At 41.6% G+C, this 19,434-nt stretch overlaps 1 protein-coding gene across 1 annotated transcript in view; it reads right to left on the bottom strand.

Moving 5' to 3' along the window:
* The window catches only part of ATRNL1 (attractin like 1), a 1,044,719-nt gene that overhangs the window by 700,384 nt on the left and 324,901 nt on the right, over positions 1-19,434 (bottom strand). Inside the window, exon 18 of the mRNA XM_065407744.1 lies at positions 1,773-1,991. Within this exon, the coding sequence (XP_065263816.1) occupies positions 1,773-1,991 (219 nt within the window). The remainder of the gene's footprint in view (positions 1-1,772; positions 1,992-19,434) is intronic.

Below are 19,434 nucleotides of genomic sequence, written 5' to 3'. Positions count from 1 at the left end.
CAAAGAGTCATCTCACTTGCACTTTGCTATTTGACAGCCGAATACACATGTGCAGTGTGGGAAAGACTGGCGCTGGATTCTGTGCCAAATGACAGCTGCTGCTACATCACAGGATGTCTACAACCAACAAAAGTGAACAGCCTTTATGTGCTTGCCAGAATCGTCCCACCAGATACAAGGAGAGCGGTAACAAGGAAAATGAAATGATTACGACAAGTAAAAGATACCAGACATCTGCTTTATGGCCACACCACAGCAGTTAGTCACCTGAAATCGCAGAAAAGTTTCGTAGTAACATAAAACCACTTTAAAAAATCACAACAGCTACACAACTAGAAATGTGGCACACACGGCTTAAAATACTTAACAAGGATGTCAAAATTAACATCAAGGTTGCCACTTTCCCGCAAGTAGAGAGAAGGATTAGTTTACCTGGAGATGTTTAACCTGCATCTCAACAAAAGATGCCCTTTTGTTTACTTCTTTTAACAATTAAAACACACAGAAACAATGAGAATGAATTTAAAACAATATGAATCCATGGGATTTATCAAAAATACTATCAAGTCACAGAGATTCCATGAAGAGAACATGAATTTCAAATACAATAAAAATTGACTACATGATTCACATGCAATATGTATGAATGTATAGGCAACATTATTTATAAATACTGTAGAATAATCTTCAAATATAGCTATGTTATTTATTTCTGACTAAAAAAATCAACTGTGCACAAAATTTAGATACAGTATTAAACAATGATTCTCCTGAAATAGTTAAAAATAAATACTGCTAGAATGGCATGCTATATTAAATAATTTCTGTTAAAAGGCAGCAGTAAAAAAAATATTTTTGTTAAAATGTTCATTGCAGAATCGATGCCAGTGAACACTTAGGGCCAAATCCTTTCTTAGTCCAAGTTTCCTCTCAATAGGAGCTTTGACTGAGCAATGTCCACAGGATTGGTCTTAAATACATAAAGCTCATGTCTTATAAACCAGAGAGAGGAGCCCAAATATTTCATCCAGAAAGTGTAGTGGATACAGTTATGTATGAAAAAAAACAAATCCTGAACTAGTAATACAAACGTATAATTCTATTTTAGTTAAGCAAGCTGTGCATTCAGTACAAATTGATCAACAGTAATATGGCCTTGGGTGAATGTGTATCACAGTTAATATTGATGTGCCCATATTTTAATCCACAGATTGAATTAAATCACTTAAGGTTATATTAAATGTAATGACACTCTCCCATGTTCTGATTAAATTTGCAAAAAATATCCCACATGTAACCACATAAAATTTGGAAGCTATATGTTTAGCAGCAATTGAAAAACAAACTGGCTCTTGCAGAGTAAATTCATAGAATCATAGAATGTCAGGGTTGGAAGGGTCCTCAGGAGGTCATCTAGTCCAACCCCCCGCTCAAAGCAGGACCAATCCCCAGACAGATTTTTGCCCCAGATCCCTAAATGGCCCCCTCAAGGATTGAATTTACATCCCTGGGTTTAGCAGGCCAATGCTCAAACCACTGAGCTATCCCTTCCCCCCGATATCACAAATAACATTTAGTAAAAAATGTAATCTTGTATAAATGTTAATTATGTTATTTAAAATATTTTTTGGTATTGTTTGTGTACCTATATAAACAGAAAAGCAATCAAAACTTTACATGCTGTAGCTCTCATTTGACATTAAGAGCTCATACATACTATTCTAATAAAGAAAAAAAAAAGACAAACAATATAACAAATCAGAAGTTCTTACCTGGACAGTGGATGAAGGACCATTCATAATTTTTCTCTTTTGGACAAAGATTAGTGTCAAGAACCATTTCATTGGAGTGCACCCCAACGAGCTTCATTGGCCCTCTTGAAGATCCTTCCACACAATGCCCTTTTCCTGTATTACTGGGATCATTGCACCATCCGCATCCAGGCTGTTCCAAACACTGCCCACAGGTCCTCAATCCAGAGCAGTTTTGAGCTGTATTATACAAAACATAATATTAATGCAACTTTTAAAAGATGTGTACTATACTAGGTTACTAGTACGGTTAAAAGGGTTAATAGGTTCTATTATAACCGTCTCTTCTCAGACTCATAACTTTCCAAAAATCTTTTGGAAAGAACATTTCCATGCTTGGTCAATAACAATGCTTTTTAAAAATTGTATTTTGGGAGGCAGCAAAATGAAGGTTATTATCAAAACAGATAATTACAAAAAAAACCCCAAATACTGAACAACACCACAGCAAATTGAATACAGAAATAATTTGCACAATAAAAAAACCCTCAAATTCTAAGTAATGATAAAAGGGCAAAAAATGCTGTGGATTAAAGAAACTGGATTCAGCAAAAATAATAAAAAGGTGCTCTTGTAGCAAGAGAAGATTTTATTTTAATTTATTTCTTAGGGTGATAGTAAGAGGATATCCCATACTTCATTGAACCAGAGGCTCATAGAAGCCACATGAGGATTCCATAACTACGAAGCAAAAGGAAGTATTGCAGCTATCCAAAGAAAGAGAGGCAGAGGATTAATTTTCAGCTGTCCCTACCAATACCCAATAGAGCTATATACACATTTTGCTCCAGATCGTGCAACCATTTACACTGATGCACCAATGACTACACGTGTGTAGAGTTAAGCACATGCATGTTTGTAGGATCAAGGTCTTGGCTGAATAGGAAAACCACAGAATCAAATTTAAAACAAAATCAGGTTATTGATCCAAATCAGGAAGGGGAACATTCAAATTATGATAATTCAAACTCAAACCCAGAAATTACTTTGGGCTTCAATTACCAAACGACATTGAGTAGTGATATTTGGATTTTTTACTAAACACTCTGCCCAATCCTAATGATCATCTCTGAGACATACTATGAAATATGCATTTAAAAAAATATTCCTAAAGTACAAATCATAGTTGCATTTAATTTTAATGACGCTCCATCTTATTGTCTCTTTTCTGTAACAGCAAGTCAGGTTTCATTTACTTGAGTACTAAAAATCAAATCTCTCTTTCTCCCCCACATTGTCATCAACTGAGTTATTCAACTGTGCTGTTACCTATAAATCTTTACCTCTACATTTTTTTCTACACAGCATCCTTTCATTTAATTTAAAATGAACATGTCTCCCACAAGCAGTCTTCCTCAAATGTTGAATACCCAGTTGAGAACAAATAAAAGTTCATGTTCTGAAGTTATTGGCGATTTATAAAAAAAAAAAAAGAAAACAATACCTCAATGGGTACATACACACACACACACACACACATACACAAAAACACCTGCAGCAGAGACCACATCAACTGACTTGGGCTCATGCTGTGTGGACATTCGGCTTGGACCGGAGCCCAGGCTCCGAGACTCTCCCCCCCATTGCTGGGTTTCAGAGCCTGGGCTCCAGCCTGAGTCTGAATGTCTTCACTGTTATTTTTAGCCCTGCAGTGCAAGCCTCACAAGACTGAGTCAGTTGACCTGGGCTCTGAAACTTGCTGCTGCTCAGTTTTGTTGGGGGGGAGGGGGCGGCATTGCTGTGTAGATGTTATTAAAAATTGCTTGGAGACTTTTAGTTCACAGTCCCAGTTTGTTTTTCACCCCCGCTACAATTTACATCTTAAAAATATTAAAATGCTACAATTGCCCTCCTTCAAACCTTCTACAAATAGCTAATTGCCTTCTTTCAGGGTTACGCTGAAGGAGTTTAACAAAGATGCATATATTTTTAAATTTATAAAGTGCAACTATCAAAACCTTCTAAGTGCATATACATATACAAAATAACAATTTAAAACTAAATTAACATAATGGAAAAAACTAAGAAAAGTCTCTCCAACCACAATAAACTCAACTTTTTCTTTCAAGGAAACCGTGTCAAAGCTCTTCTCCAAGAAAATCAGGTGAAACCCTGTGTAAATAAATAGGCTTTACACTACACTCTGAATGTCAAAAAACTGGTTTTGATGAATGAACAGGGGAAAAAATAGCCCAAAGTCAAGGGCTTCCAACTCTGGTTCCCTAACTTACAAATAACCTCATGGTTTGATTAGAAATTTTATTTCCTGCTTTTGGTCCCTTCCCTTCCCATCATGAATCCTGATTGAAAAGTTATGAGGATCCTTCAAAAAAACATACCCATTCAACCATACATTAGGGTGAAGCAACAGCTTTCAAAGATAGGAACCAGAATGCATACAGACAAGAACAACTGAGATGGGCTGTTTAAAAAAAAAACAAAAAACGTAATTCCTAGGTTACTGAAAGGCAAAAAATGGAAGCTAAAATAATATACAGCATATTTTATTGCATGCTGATGTTTAATACTGGGCTTGAACTGAAGTGCCAGAGTATAGCGTATTGTTCTCTTATGGGTTAGTTTACTGATATATAAATTATGTAACATAGTGCTCATCATTATAATCACTCTGCCAATTGTGCAAAGAGTACTTCGAAGATAAACGGATAGGTTTTGAGCATAATCTATCCTATAGAATGAAACATCTGTCCATCCTAATCCATGTCTATTTATGGCTGATATAAAATTTTTGAAGAAGTGGATAAGTCTGCACCACTTATCTTAATACATGAGATGGGCCCCCGGGATGGTCGTCACTTGTGGGGAGCGTTGCCTAGTCGGGGATTAAGACCTTTGAAATGCAGGGTGAGAGTTGGTAGGGCTGTTCCACTTCACTGGGCTCTGGCCCAGGCCCTGTCAGTACTACCAAAGAGTCTGGCCATCAGGAGTTCCAACCCGCCACCTAGTGACCTGCTAGCAGATACCAGAATTAGAGGACTCCAGCCCTGGAATCTAACTGGTGTAACTTTGACTAGTTTCCTGCTTTTATTTAAACCAAGAACAGGAAACTATCTATGCAACTGGGTTTCCCCTGCTTTGGACTGCTTCCTTTGTGCTATCAACTCCTACTACCTGACTCTGATCTCCTGGTATCCTGCCCTTCACTACACCGACACCTGACTCTCAGTCTGCTTTCTGGCATATCTCAGACTCTAATCTCCTGGTATCTGACCAAGCCTGACTCCCACTCCAAACACTAGGTCAGACCACCCATGTCCCTGTCGTGACACAGTGAAGAAAGTTCACACCTCAGGGCTACATTTCTGTAATGTAGCAATTGCCTGACTTTGGACAGTCTATTGATACTGGTTGGGGAGACTCCCCTTCTCAGGGATCAATTACTGTAGTGCAGTTGAAGATCTAGACACCAGAAGCATCCCCCAAAGTACATAGTAGGGCCAATGATAGGGCTGGTATGGTACTGTAGACCAACTGTGCCTAAACCAGGCACTCCATTCCTTCCACATACTCTTGTCAGGATATCAGAGGGGTAGCCGTGTTAGTCTGAATCTGTAAAAAGCAACAGAGGGTCCTGTGGCACCTTTAAGACTAACAGAATGACTCTTACAAAACCGGGAACAATCATTGGAGGATACCCTGGATTCCCTTAAGAAGGGGACATGTGAACCCACTTTAGATTCCGAGTATGAGTACTCCAAAGGCCTGGGTGGAGCAGTACCAGGTGGTGGCAGAGGCAGAGATTGGGACTGTGATCTACAATGGGCTTGCAGTATCAACAGCAACATCAGAGGATTTCCGGCTATTGGTATGATATGGCTAGGGAAAACTCCCTGGCCACCAGTGCACAAGACACACACACACACACTCTTAGTGTAATGGACATATACAATCACTCAAAGAAGAACCACAATTATCTTTTCAAACCTCCTGAACAAAAAAATCCTTTATCAGTAGAAAAAATAATACAATTAAATTATATAAACTGCAGAAGCATTCATACAGATTTAGAAATCAGTTATAAGATTAAGACGATTAACTTTGAGTGAATAAAAATGATTAACTGCGAATGGAGGTATTTGAGCCACTTTTTCCAGGAAAAGCAAAAGGAAACGAAATAAATGGCTAACAAAAAAGGCAACTCCTATCACTAGAAAAAAAGGTTAAAAAAATTCACAAGAATCTGTCAGCATAATTTAGAGAGACAAGGTGGGTGAGGTAATAGTTTTTATTGGACCAACTTCTGTTGGCAACAGACACAAGCTTTTGAGCTACACAGAACTCTTCTTCAGGTCACCTGAACCAACAGAAGTTGGTCCAATAGAAGATATTACCTCATCCATCTTGTCTCTCTAATATCCTGGGACCAACATGACTACAACAACACTGAAAAAAGCATAATATTGAGTCTATTAAAGTCTATTTTAATCATTTTGTTTTATTATCTATAGTTAAAATGAGGACATTGCTTAGTTTTCTGTCATTATCTCTTCATATTAAACCACAACTATATTAAAGTAACATTAAGCACTTGACATAATCCCACAAAAGCCAGAAAGTATCAGCTGAAATCCTGGTTCTGTGGAACTCAGCAATTTTCAACTGTAAGTGTTTAAAATCTATTCTGGCTCCATATTCTTGCCAGAAGTAAATCTGTTTGCCTTAACCAAGTTGTTTTAGACCCTGTCCACAATACAGCCACCGCTGTGCCACATGGAAGAAATTTTTGTTTTGATGTGGTTAATCTACCTCTCAAAGAGGTGGTAGCCAAGTCGATACAATTAAGAGGTTGCTAGAGTGGCATAAGAAACACTCTTCCATCAAAAATACACTTTTCTTTACAACCAACACTTCTTAAAAGTTTAAAATTTGTCTCATAGCCATGTTGGAAGGGACAGCAATTGTACATTGTTTACATAAAGTAACTTCCTTATTTGCTTAAACACATTAAATCCATTTATTTTAGCAACATAATATGGCAGATTGAAGCATATTTTGAAATGATTTTAAAACTTTTTCTAAATCACCAGTGTCCCGATAGCTAAGATACTAAAGTAAAAATCTTTCTTGATTTATGAAAATTTAAAGAGAACTGCTTGCAGAAAAGCTTTATTTAGAAAATTTGTTTCTATTAGTAAATAATAACTTTGTTTTAAATTGTGACTTTACATGCAGACTAATGTTGCATTATGAGTTTATTCACTGATAAGTCACGTTTACGGAAGAGCAATAAGCAAGTAATTTGTAAATACACAAATTGCATCGAGACTGTTTTTCAGAGGTGCCAACTACCTGTAGCTCCCATTGTTTTCTGTTGAAAAAGTGGGTGCTCAGCACATGTGGAAATCAGGCCCCTAGTCTTTTGCCCATTTATCCTTCCCATCCTGCTACTCTCTCTCCAGAAAGATATTGTAATTTCTGCATTCCTTTATGGTATGAAATTAACAGTAATTGAACGTAATGCAACTAGAGTTGTGTGACATCACACATTTTTACATTAGTGTACAAAATAACAATATCTACCAGTGGAATGCTGACTCTTGTTTCCAGTGAAAGTATTAAATGAAGTAGTAGCTGTAAATCTATGCTGTCTCATGGATTTAATTCGTAAAGTTGTGTGTGTAAAAAAGCCAAAAATAGCCAAGCACTTACAAATTGGATAGTAATAGACTTTGAATCCCAGTGATGACCAAACTTGGTGATATTCTAAACAAAAAGAATTCTCAACCATGTTTGTAGCTGTTTTAATTGCTTTACACTGACTCAGACATTCTAGCCTTCAGAGTGATGTCTGGAGTTATTGTGGGTGCTGGTTGTGTCTATGGGGGGCGTTGTGCTGGGAGATTTCTGTTGATTTGTGTGGGTGCGAAGAAGGGATGTGCGCTGCCATGAGGGGATGTATGTCATGTCTTTGGAGTTATTGTATGTGATGGATTTTTTTTTATTAGAACTTAACAGGGAGACACACTAAAAAATGAAGTTCCATGTATATCTAGAGCTAGCCTGTCCCATTCACATAATAAAAGTAATCTTGGATTAGTTTATCTTTCCTTAACTACTGTGTATGCTGGAAGAGTGGTTTTGAAGCCAGCAAAGTTGCTTCAAGGGATAATATTTATAAAACAAAAGCAAAACATTAATATAAGGTGAAAAGGAAACAAAATTCCCCAGTTTGCAGTTCAACCTAGTCCCTAGTTCTTCCGCTCTACTCTGCGCTGGTTAGGCCGCAACTGGAGTATTGTGTCCAGTTCTGGGCACCGCATTTCAAGAAAGATGTGGAGAAATTGGAGAGGGTCCAGAGAAGAGCAACAAGAATGATTAAAGGTCTTGAGAACATGACCTATGAAGGAAGGCTGAAAGAATTGGGTTTGTTTAGTTTGGAAAAGAGAAGACTGAGAGGGGACATGATAGCAGTTTTCAGGTATCTAAAAGGGTGTCATAAGGAGGAGGGAGAAAACTTGTTCACCTTAGCCTCTAAGGATAAAACAAGAAGCAATGGGCTTAAACTGCAGCAAGGGAGGTTTAGGTTGGACATTAGGAAAAAGTTCCTAACTGTCAGGGTGGTTAAGCACTGGAATAAATTGCCTAGGGAGGTTGTGGAATCTCCAACTCTGGAGCTATTTAAGAGTAGGTTAGATAAATGTCTGTCAGGGATGGTCTAGACAGTATTTGGTCCTGCCATGAGGGCAGGGGACTGGACTTGATGACCTCTCGAGATCCCTTCCAGTCCTAGAATCTATGAATCTTGAATGTGGAGCCTAACTTCCTAAAGGCATTCTTCCTGTTCACTCAACCAAACAGCTGTATTATAGTCCTTCTCATGAGCATCTGTGCAGGGGAGGAACCTAAACTAAGGCTGAAACCCTTGTTAAACAGGAAGCAGGTAGTGCCCCTGTATCCTGTTACACATACTGTTTAGCAACTATGGTAATATTTTCTTCACTTTATAATATCAAAACACTTTCCATCTACTGCATATTCTTTCTTCTTTGACAATTAAATGACATATCTAGACACCTTACTAACTCATCAAATAGTTCTGGAAATAAACGAGAAAATTTGGTAACATGGAAAGAAACAACATTTTATATTGTGATGAATCCCCATACGTACCAGAACATGAATATAATGTTACTGGAAATAATACAATTATGTTTCCAAACACTGTCAATAGTGTTCAGAAGCATTGCTAGAACTCAATTTAGAAGCATGAAATATCAATCTGAATTTACTGGTAACTGTCTCAGATAAAAACTGTCAATTCTTAAATGATTTCAAATGAATTAACAGGCTAAGTGAGCTTCCCATTTGTCTGACTTTAGTCCTGGCTTGCATCACTAAAACGGTTCAACTGAGAAATTTGCAGAAACCCCTCACAGGAGTCTACAGCCTGTTCCAGTGAAGTCTCCTCGTCACAGGCTGGCAAAGGCAGCTGGGATCAGTCTTGCCTGCAACCCACTGATAATTAGTGACCCCAGCTGAAGGTGCTAGGGAGGTTTAATTATAATAACTACTTCCAGCTGTGGGGAGAGAAAAAGGGTTGAGAACTCAGAGTGTGCAAGGACTAGGAGTCAAAAGCGGTAGGAGAGTACTGCTAGAGATAGTCATGACTTGCTAAAGAGCTGGGGCTGGGCTCCTGAGAACTCAAAATATTACAAACAAAATGCCAGCAGACACACATGCTAATCAAGTTTAGATTCACTGGGACATATTTGCCATATGGTCCTTAGGTTTCGGTTCTGGACAAAAAGGGGTTGACAGTCATGGTGTCCTCAAGCAGGGAGAGCCCTTGACTCTGAATTACTTCTCACTGATGTCAACTTGGCCTGAGTTTGTTGACCTTCAGGGCACACAGCAAAGTTTATCTATTTATGCAGGCTTTCCCCTACCTGAAGTTGCCTTTGTAGTTTGTTTAATGTGGACTGACTTCTGTCAGTTTGTTATTTTAGAAACTATTTTTGGTAATAGTTTTCCATAGATATAGAGGCAACAGTGGGTTTATTTTAATAAGATAAGGTTTTAAAAATGTAAACATGGGGGGTGGAGGGAGAGAAAGAATGGAGAATGAATACAGCACAAATCCCTACACAGTAAGTTTTACAATCTCTTGCTAATAATGAGAGGATGATAGGAGACTAAAATAAATAGCTCATGTAAAAGAAAAAAATCAGTACACTATACAAGTGTTATAGACATATGGAATATAGGTTCAATTTAGAGAATTTACTTCTGTGAGACTGACAATACTGCACCTACTAGAAAACAGCTGCTTAATCCTCTCATTTATTATTATGTTGAATAATAATACAAGTGGAAAAATAGTAATGAGGATTCCAAGGGATTTAAATTAATTTAATTTTTCATGCTAACTACAAGCTCCTTCTCAAGGGGAAAAAGGGAAACTTTATGTCTTGAGGTCAAGATCAAATAAGTTTAAAACTGTGGATGTGGTTACTGTCCCTCAAAGCATGAACCTCCCACAACCCTGGACTCCAAAGGGTCAGGGATCTACATGTGGGGAGATAGAAAAGAGTAAGCAACATCAGACATGTCCAAAGCCAACTCAAAGGGGAAACTGTTTAAATGGTAACATGGTGTGAGAACGCTTCATTAACTTTTCAACAGAACCCTCACTGTGCTGTGGAACTGAATGGGGTAAACAGTCAGTGGGATGAAATGTGCATGGATCAGAAGTTCTTTTCCTATAGCAATTTATTTTATTTATTTACTCATAGACACAAAGGCACTTCCTCTTTTGATAATCATTTTTTTAAAATTCTAAAATATATTAAGGGAAGCACTGCTCACAGCCGCATAGTTAAAGATGAATCATGTTTTGCACATAAAAGTAGGAGTATACCCACTTTCTTACATATGAATACAGAGTATATTCCCCCCCCCCAAAAAAAATTACAGCCCTTATTCAAGTGCAGAATGAATTTTACAAGTAAGTTGGTTAATTGGTCTATGAGTTAAAATTCATTTTTAAAATGGATCTTTTAAGGACTTAGGTGCATCAGAATATTTTTTTGTCCTGAACTTTCTTAACAATGAAACATAAATGCTTCAGTTTTCCTTAAAACTAAAAATTACTGAAATTTCATGTATTGCCTATATTTGAAAACAATGGCTAATGGCAATTTTTTCCATGTTTCTTCATAGCTAAAAATTTCTCCTTCAACAAGTATAAGGTTATATTATAGAGAATTCCAAATGGAACTGCCCTCTTCCAAAAGGGTGTCGCCTCCCATTGATTTCAATGGGATTGAGACCACTGATTGCTTCTTATTATTTTTTAGTATTTGTAGTATGACTGCTCTTAAACGTGGCTACTGGCTTCACTCTCATTGTAAGTAATGGGAGGCAATGACCATTTTGAAAGAGTGTACCCAGTGAGAACAATGGGAAGTTGTAGACATTTAAAAGAAGACAGCTCCTCATGAGCTTCTCTGAAGGAAAAGATTTTTAGACACCAGCCTCTGCTGACAAATAAACCTTCAGTTATGAAAAATACAATGTTTCCAATATTCCTGGGATCTCATTATTTTGGAGCATTTTTACCTCCTCGTGAGCTGAGGTGGAAAAGAATCAAATGCAGCTTTAACAAAAATAATTTATTCTAATCTCAGTCCACAAACACTAAACTGCCCTAATCATAATCCTGTAGTTATTGCACTGTGTCACTACTGGGCAGAGATATGGTTGTATGTGCATTTCCATACTTTAACATATTTGGATTTCTTTTAAGTTTAACCTTAACTCTGAATTTCCTAGGTTTACAATGCTTAGTTTTGGGGTAACTACAACATCCCTGCAATGTATATTATCCTACATGTTAAATTTTGTGTGTATAATATAAAATATATTTTTATTAACTAACTCCATTTAACATAGTTTTTGTCTGGAAATATGTACATAAAAGTATACTTATCTTCTAAGATTAATAATCCTGTAAAACTAATCTATTCAGGGGAGTGACTCAGTATTTGTGTATAGCTACAGTGCTGAATACAATGTGGTTACAATCCCTATTGGGGCCTCTGGATGCTATGTTAATATATTATCATTAATATTTCTATTAGAGTAGGGCCTGGAACTCAGTCAAGGATTGATTGTCCACCACGCTAGGTACTGTATACACAAGCAACATGGAAGACAGAGTTTGCAATGCAGGTGTCAGGCAGGAGAAAACAGGTGAATGAGACCCAGAAAGGTTGGGAGTTGGTGGGAAATAAACAGAATTTAATATAGAAGCAGAAATCCATTATAAATATTAAATAATACTACAACATTTCTAGAGAAGACTGACATATTGTTTCACAGGACCCTTCTGTGAACACGGTTTCAGAAATAATTCCTGTACAAACGTATGTTTTTCAGGGACCTCTTTTTAGGAGACTCTGCAGTTTAAGCCAAGTTTATTTTTGTGGATGTTGGTTTATTTTGCCATCACTGACATTAAGAGGATACAGTGTCCTCTGAAAACAGCAGGAATGCTAAAAGTAATGCAAAGGCAACTATTAAGGGACGGCGCCACACTCCACTAATATTAAATGAATACATTTCAAATCATTACTGACAGTAGAAAAAGTAGTGTTCACTGTCTGGGGGAGAAAGACTAAAAAGCTGGCCATAAATTTGTTGGCAGACATCCAGTGTTTTTTCAATTCACAACTTCAGTGAAGTGGTGATATAAATACAAGGACAGAATTATATATTATCTATGGAGAAGACAAGTAGCTGCCCTTTACCTCTCCGGGGTCAAACTGGTAAGCCTGCATGTCCACTAACAGCAATGGAAGGGGTTTTTTTCCCCCTTAGAGAAAGGGCTGCCAGAATGCCCTCCCCCCCTTTATCTTTAATGCAGGAAGAGGGAGGAGTAATAGAAATCTATAGAACACCAGTCTCTAATAAATGCTTAAGTCCATGCAGGAATAACAGATGATCCACTTTCAGGTTTCCATTGGGGGGCAGCACAGAACAAGAACCGCCATGCCCAAAGGCTGCCCTTGGGGTTTCGGGTTCTATGGGAGAGAAGGAAGGAGTCAACAATGAAAAACCTTAGATCTTCTATATAGGTGTACTAATTTGTAAAACTGAAAATGGTACTGCAGGTGGGAAAAGAAGATTTATATTCAAGGAGGAGGAACTCTTCTCTGGACATTTATTGGTGGGTTATGAGTATTTGCCACCAGCAATCCATTCTCAGATTGTAATGGCTTGAAGTGGTGGTGATGAGTGGAATGAAATTTTCTGCCAAGCAGTTCTTAAAATGACTAAATGTCATTAATAAAACAGTGCTCTTCATTTCTTTTCCAAGCTGTGAAAATAAATATGCATTTCTCATATCCACTCATTCTGTGTGATATTTTCTGTCGTTTAAACCAAGGGAGGTTTAGGTTGGACATTAGGAAAAAGTTCCTGTCAGGGTGATTAAACACTGGAATAAATTGCCTAGGGAGGTTGTGGAATCTCCATCTCTGGAGATATTTAAGAGTAGGTTAGATAAATGTCTATCTGGGATGGTCTAGACAGTATTTGGTCTTGCCATGAGGGCAGGGGACTGGACTCAATGACCTCTCGAGGTCCCTTCCAGTCCTAGAATCTATGAATGTGTGGGTCAAGTAGCCTACTGGTACACAATAGATAAAAATGTTCAAATATTAATCTATGAGTCATGACAAAAGTAATAAAGCGTGAATGCTTTTCTTTTGTTAAGCTATTGATATGTACCTTTCTGTGAACAAACAAGCAACAAGCTTAACTAAAAATAATATTTTAACAAGTGAATAAACTTCTTTATATTACTATCTCATTAAAATACACCTTTTAGCAATAAGATTAAATAATCTACCTACCTGAATTTTCAAATTAATTAGACTGAAAACAAAGGTTCTCAACAAGGTCTGATTTAGATACTCATTTTCTTGTTTTACACTCAAACTTTCAAATACTTTAAGTCCGATAAAATGGCTGCTTATGGAAATTGAATTTTTTTTATTGGCTAGATAGAAAACACAATTTCAGAGAAAGCTACTTCTATATGATATTGAACTGACATACGGCAAATAACGTTATGTTTATTTAATATAAAAATTTTAGACCTGCCTCGAATGACAACTAAATTAAACACAGTGCTTTTGTTGTCCCTGCACAAACAGAAGTGGTATGGCTTTCAGATAAATGAAAAAAAAAATACACTTGAATAATATACAAATTGTGACACAAACCAACAAAAAACAGGAAAGTGTGACTGACTTTTCACTCATAACTCATGCCATTTTTAAAACAAAAGATACAACTTGCTATGAGTACCCGCATGGCCCCACAGTATGCCAACATTTTTATGGCTGACTTAGAACAACGCTTCCTTAGCTCTCATCCCCTAATGCCCCTACTCTACTTGCGCTACATTGATGACATCTTCATCATCTGGACCCATGGAAAAGAAGCCCTTGAGGAATTCCACCATGATTTCAATAATTTCCATCCCACCATCAACCTCAGCCTAGATCAATCCACACAAGCGGTCCATTTCCTGGACACTACTGTGCTAATAAGCGATGGTCACATAAATACCACCCTATACCGGAAACCTACTGACCGCTACACTTACCTACATGCCTCCAGCTTCCATCCAGGACACACCACACGATCCATTGTCTACAGCCAAGCTCTAAGATATAACCGCATTTGCTCCAATCCCTCAGATAGAGACAAGCACCTACAAGATCTCTATCAAGCATTCTTAAAACTACAATACCCACCTGCTGAAGTGAAAAAACAGATTGACAGAGCCAGACGAGTACCCAGAAGTCACCTACTACAAGACAGGCCCAACAAAGAAAATAACAGAACACCACTAGCTGTTACCTTCAGCCCCCAACTAAAACCTCTCCAGCATATCATCAGAGATCTACAACCTATCCTGAAAGATGATCCTTTACTCTCACAGATCTTGGGAGACAGACCTGTCCTCGCTTACAGACAACCCCCCAACCTAAAGCAAATACTCACCAGCAACCACACATCACTGAACAAAAACACTGACCCAGGAACCTATCCCTGTAACAAAGCCTGATGCAAACTCTGTCCACATATCTATTCAAGTGACATCATCATAGGACCTAATCACATCAGCCATACCATCAGGGGCTCGTTCACCTGCACATCTACCAATGTGATATATGCCATCATGTGCCAGCAATGCCCCTCTGCCATGTACATTGGCCAAACCGGACAGTCTCTACGCAAAAGAATTAATGGACACAAATCTGACATCAGGAATCATAATACTCAAAAACCAGTGGGAGAACACTTTAACCTGTCTGGCCATTCAATGACAGACCTGCGGGTGGCTATCTTACAACAGAAAAACTTCAAAAACAGACTCCAACGAGAGACTGCTGAGCTGGAATTGATATGCAAACTAGATACAATCAACTCAGGATTAAATAAGGACTGGGAATGGCTGAGCCATTACAAACATTGAATCTATCTCCCCTTGTAAGTATACTCACACTTCTTATCAAACTGTCTGTACTGAGCTATCTTGATTATCACTTCAAAAAAGACGGTTACTCACCGTTGTAACTGTTGTTCTTCGAGATGTGTTGCTCATATCCATTCCAATTAGGTGTGCGCGCGCCGCGTGCACGATCGTCAGAGAATTTTCTACCCTAGCAACACCCGGTGGGTCGGCTGTGGAGCCCCCTGGAGTGGCGCCTTCATGGCGCTGGATATATACCCCAGCCGACCCAGCGCCCCCTCAGTTCCTTCTTGCCGGCTACTCCGACAGTGGGGAAGGGGGGCGGGTTTGGAATGGATATGAGCAACACATCTCGAAGAACAACAGTTACAACGGCGAGTAACCGTCTTTTCTTCTTCGAGTGCTTGCTCATATCGATTCCAATTAGGTGACTCCCAAGCCTTACCTAGGTGGTGGGGTCGGAGTCAGACATTGCTGTGTGCAACACCGCTGATCCGAATGATCGTCTCTGGATTGCTGCACCAGCGCATAGTGAGCGGCGAATGTGTGGACTGACGACCAAACTGCAGCTCTACAAATGTCCTGGATTGGGACTTGAGCCAGGAAGGCAGTCGAGGAGGCCTGGGCCCTCTTGGAGTGAGCGGTGAGGCGCGGCGTCGGGGCGCCGGCCAGGTCGTAGCAAGCACGAATACAGGACGTGATCCAAGAGGACAGGCATTGTGAGGAGACCGGTGAGCCTTTCATCCGGTCGGCCACTGCAACGAAGAGTTGTTTCGTCTTCCTAAACGGCTTTGTACGGTCAATATAGAAAGCCAGGGCCCTGCGTACGTCCAAAGAATGCAAACGCTGGTCTTGGCGAGTAGCGTGTGGCTTAGGATGGAAGACCGGGAGAAATATATCCTGGTTCACGTGAAAAGGTGAGACTACCTTGGGAAGAAAGGCAGGGTGGGGGCGAAGCTGCACCTTGTCCTTATGGAAAACAGTGTATGGGGGCTCGGACGTAAGCGCCCTGAGTTCAGAAACGCGTCTTGCTGAGGTGATGGCTACAAGGAAGGCTGTCTTCCAGGATAGGTACAGGAGTGAACAGGTAGCCAATGGCTCGAACGGAGGCCCTGTGAGCTTGGAGAGAACCAGGTTGAGATCCCACGTCGGAACGGGCTGGCATTGCTGTGGGTACAGTCGGTCTAAGCCCTTGAGGAATCTAACGACCATCGGGTTAGAGAAGACCGAGGAAGCGAGTTCTCCTGGGTGGAACGCCGAAATAGCGGCGAGGTGAACCCTGATTGAAGATATCGCCAAGCCCTGCTGTTTTAGGGATAGGAGATATTCAAGTATGAGAGGAATAGGCGCCTGCAAGGGGGACGTGGCTCGCTGCTCGCACCAACAGGAGAACCGTTTCCACTTGGCTAAGTAAGTGGTCCGTGTAGAGGGCTTTCTACTTCCCAGCAGAATCTGCTGGACGGACTGCGAGCATTGCCGCTCCGTCCGATTCAGCCATGGAGCATCCACTCCGTGAGGTGGAGCGATTGTAGGTCGGGGTGACATAGTCGGGCGTGGTCCTGAGAGATGAGATCTGGACACAAGGGAAGTGTGATCGGTGTTTGAACCGATAGCTCCAACAGTGTGGTGTACCAGTGCTGCCTTGGCCAAGCTGGAGCGACTAGAATTACCCGTGCCTGGTCTCTGCGTAGCTTGAGCAGTACCCTGTGGACCAGTGGAAATGGAGGGAAAGCGTAGAACAGGTGGTCTTTCCAGGTTAGAAGGAACGCGTCCAACAGAGAGCCCAGAGCTCGCCCTTGTAGGGAGCAGAATGCGTGGCACTTCCTGTTGGCTCGAGATGCAAACAGGTCGACCTGGGGAAATCCCCACCTCTGGAAGACGGAATAGATGATGTCTGGGCGAATTGACCACTCGTGTGTCTGGAAGGACCTGCTGAGACGGTCCGCTAGCGTATTCTGCACTCCAGGAAGGAACGATGCCGTGAGATGTATCGAGTGGGCGATGCAGAAGTCCCACAGGCGAATGGCCTCTTGGCATAGAAACGATGAGTGGGCTCCTCCTTGCTTGTTGATGTAAAACATGGCCGTGGTGTTGTCGGTGAGGACTAACACACAACGGCCCTGTAGGAGATTGAGAAATGCCTGGCATGCCAGGCGCACCACCATCAGCTCTCGAACATTGATGTGCAGGGCTAGTTGGGGTGCGGTCCACATTCCCTGGGTATGGTGCTCCCCGAGGTGAGCGCCCCAACCTAGAGATGAGGCGTCCGTAACCAGGTGCAGGGAGGGTTGAGGGGCGTGGAATGGCACTCCTGCGCAAACCGCCTTGCGGTCCAGCCACCAGGTGAGAGAGGCCAGGACTGAGGTCGGGATCGTGACCACCATGTTTAGGCTGTGTTGATGAGGGCGGTACATTGACGATATCCAGGCCTGCAGTGGGCGTAGTCGAAGTCTGGTTACATAAGTACAAGAGGCCATGTGACCCAACAGGGCAAGGCACGTCCTTATTGTGGTAATCGGAAAGGCCCTGAGCCCTCGAATGACGCTTGTGACGGTATGAAAGCGATTGTCTGGTAGAATAGCTGGGACACGTTTGGAGTCTAGGACTGCCCCAATAAATTCTATCCTCTGGGTTGGCTCTAGAGTGGACTTCTCTTTGTTGAGTAGAATGCCCAACTCGTGGAATGTTTGTACTATTATGTGGACGTGAGCTTGAACTTGCTCTCTGGTGCGGCCGCGTACCAGCCAGTCGTCTAAGTACGGGAACACCTGTATCCCTTGTCGACGAAGGTATGCTGCCACGACAGCCATACATTTTGTGAACACTCTGGGAGCCGAGGACAAGCCGAAGGGAAGGACTGCAAATTGGTAGTGCACCTTGTTTACCACAAATCGCAGGAAGCGCCTGTGAGGCGGATAGATCGCTATATGAAAATATGCGTCCTTCATGTCGAGGGCAGCGAACCAGTCTCCAGGATCCAGGGAAGGGATAATGGTCCCCAATGATACCATGCGGAACTTCAACTTTACTATGAATTTGTTGAGTCCGCGTAAGTCTAAGATGGGTCGCAGACCCCCTTTTGACTTGGGGATCAGGAAGTAGCAGGAATAAAACCCCCTGCCCCTTAACTCTGGCAGAACCTCCTCTATGGCCCCCATAGAGAGGAGCCCAAAAACCTCCTGTGTAAGGAGATGCTCGTGAGAAGGGTCCCTGAAGAGGGACGGGGAGGGGGGCTGGGAAGGAGGGAACGAAGAAAACTGGAGAGCATATCCCCTCTCCACCGTGCGAAGGACCCAACGGTCCGAGGTTATAAGGGACCAAGCACGGTGGAAATGGGAGAGGCGATCCCGAAAGGAGGGAGCTGGATCCTGGGTAGTGGCTGGGGCGCCGTCCTCGACCGCACCTTCAAAAGTTCTGCCTAGGGCCTGAAGGTGGCCTAGGCGGCCCCTGGTTCTGACCGGGTTGAGGGCCGGTCGACCGTCGCCTACCACCTCGGCCCCGCCTTCTGGCGAAGTCCTGTCTCGGACGAGGCGGGGGAGGGTAGAACCTTTGAGGCTGGGGCCTAAAGGGTCTGCACTGGGGCCCTGGGACATGCATCCCCAGGGAGCGCATGATCGTTCTCGAGTCCTTGAGGCTCTGCAGCCGAGAGTCCGTCTTCTCCGAGAACAGCCCGTGGCCCTCAAAGGGTAAATCCTGCAGGGTCTGCTGCAGTTCCGGCGGCAAGCCCGAGACCTGGAGCCAGGAGACTCGCCGCATGGCGATACCTGAGGCCAGCGTCCTCGCGGCCGAGTCCGCTATGTCCAAGGAGGCTTGTAAGGAGGTCCTCGCCACCTTCTTACCCTCCTCCACTAAGGCCCCGAACTCTTCCCTTGAGTCCTGGGGAACCAACTCTTTAAATTTCCCCATAGAGTTCCATGAATTAAAGTTGTAGCAGCTCAAGAGCGCCTGCTGGTTTGCCACTCTGAGTTGTAGCCCTCCCACTGAATACACCTTACGCCCAAACAAATCGAAGCGCTTAGCGTCCTTCGATTTGGGCGCTGCAGCCTGCTGGCCGTGACGCTCCCTTGCGTTCACCGATGACACCACTAGTGAACACGGTTGGAGATGAGTATATAG

The sequence above is a fragment of the Emys orbicularis genome, chromosome 7, assembly GCF_028017835.1.
Source record: "Emys orbicularis isolate rEmyOrb1 chromosome 7, rEmyOrb1.hap1, whole genome shotgun sequence".
Classification (NCBI taxonomy): domain Eukaryota; kingdom Metazoa; phylum Chordata; order Testudines; family Emydidae; genus Emys; species Emys orbicularis.
Note: the sequence above shows the minus strand (reverse complement) of the source record. Positions and strands in the feature narration are given on the sequence as shown.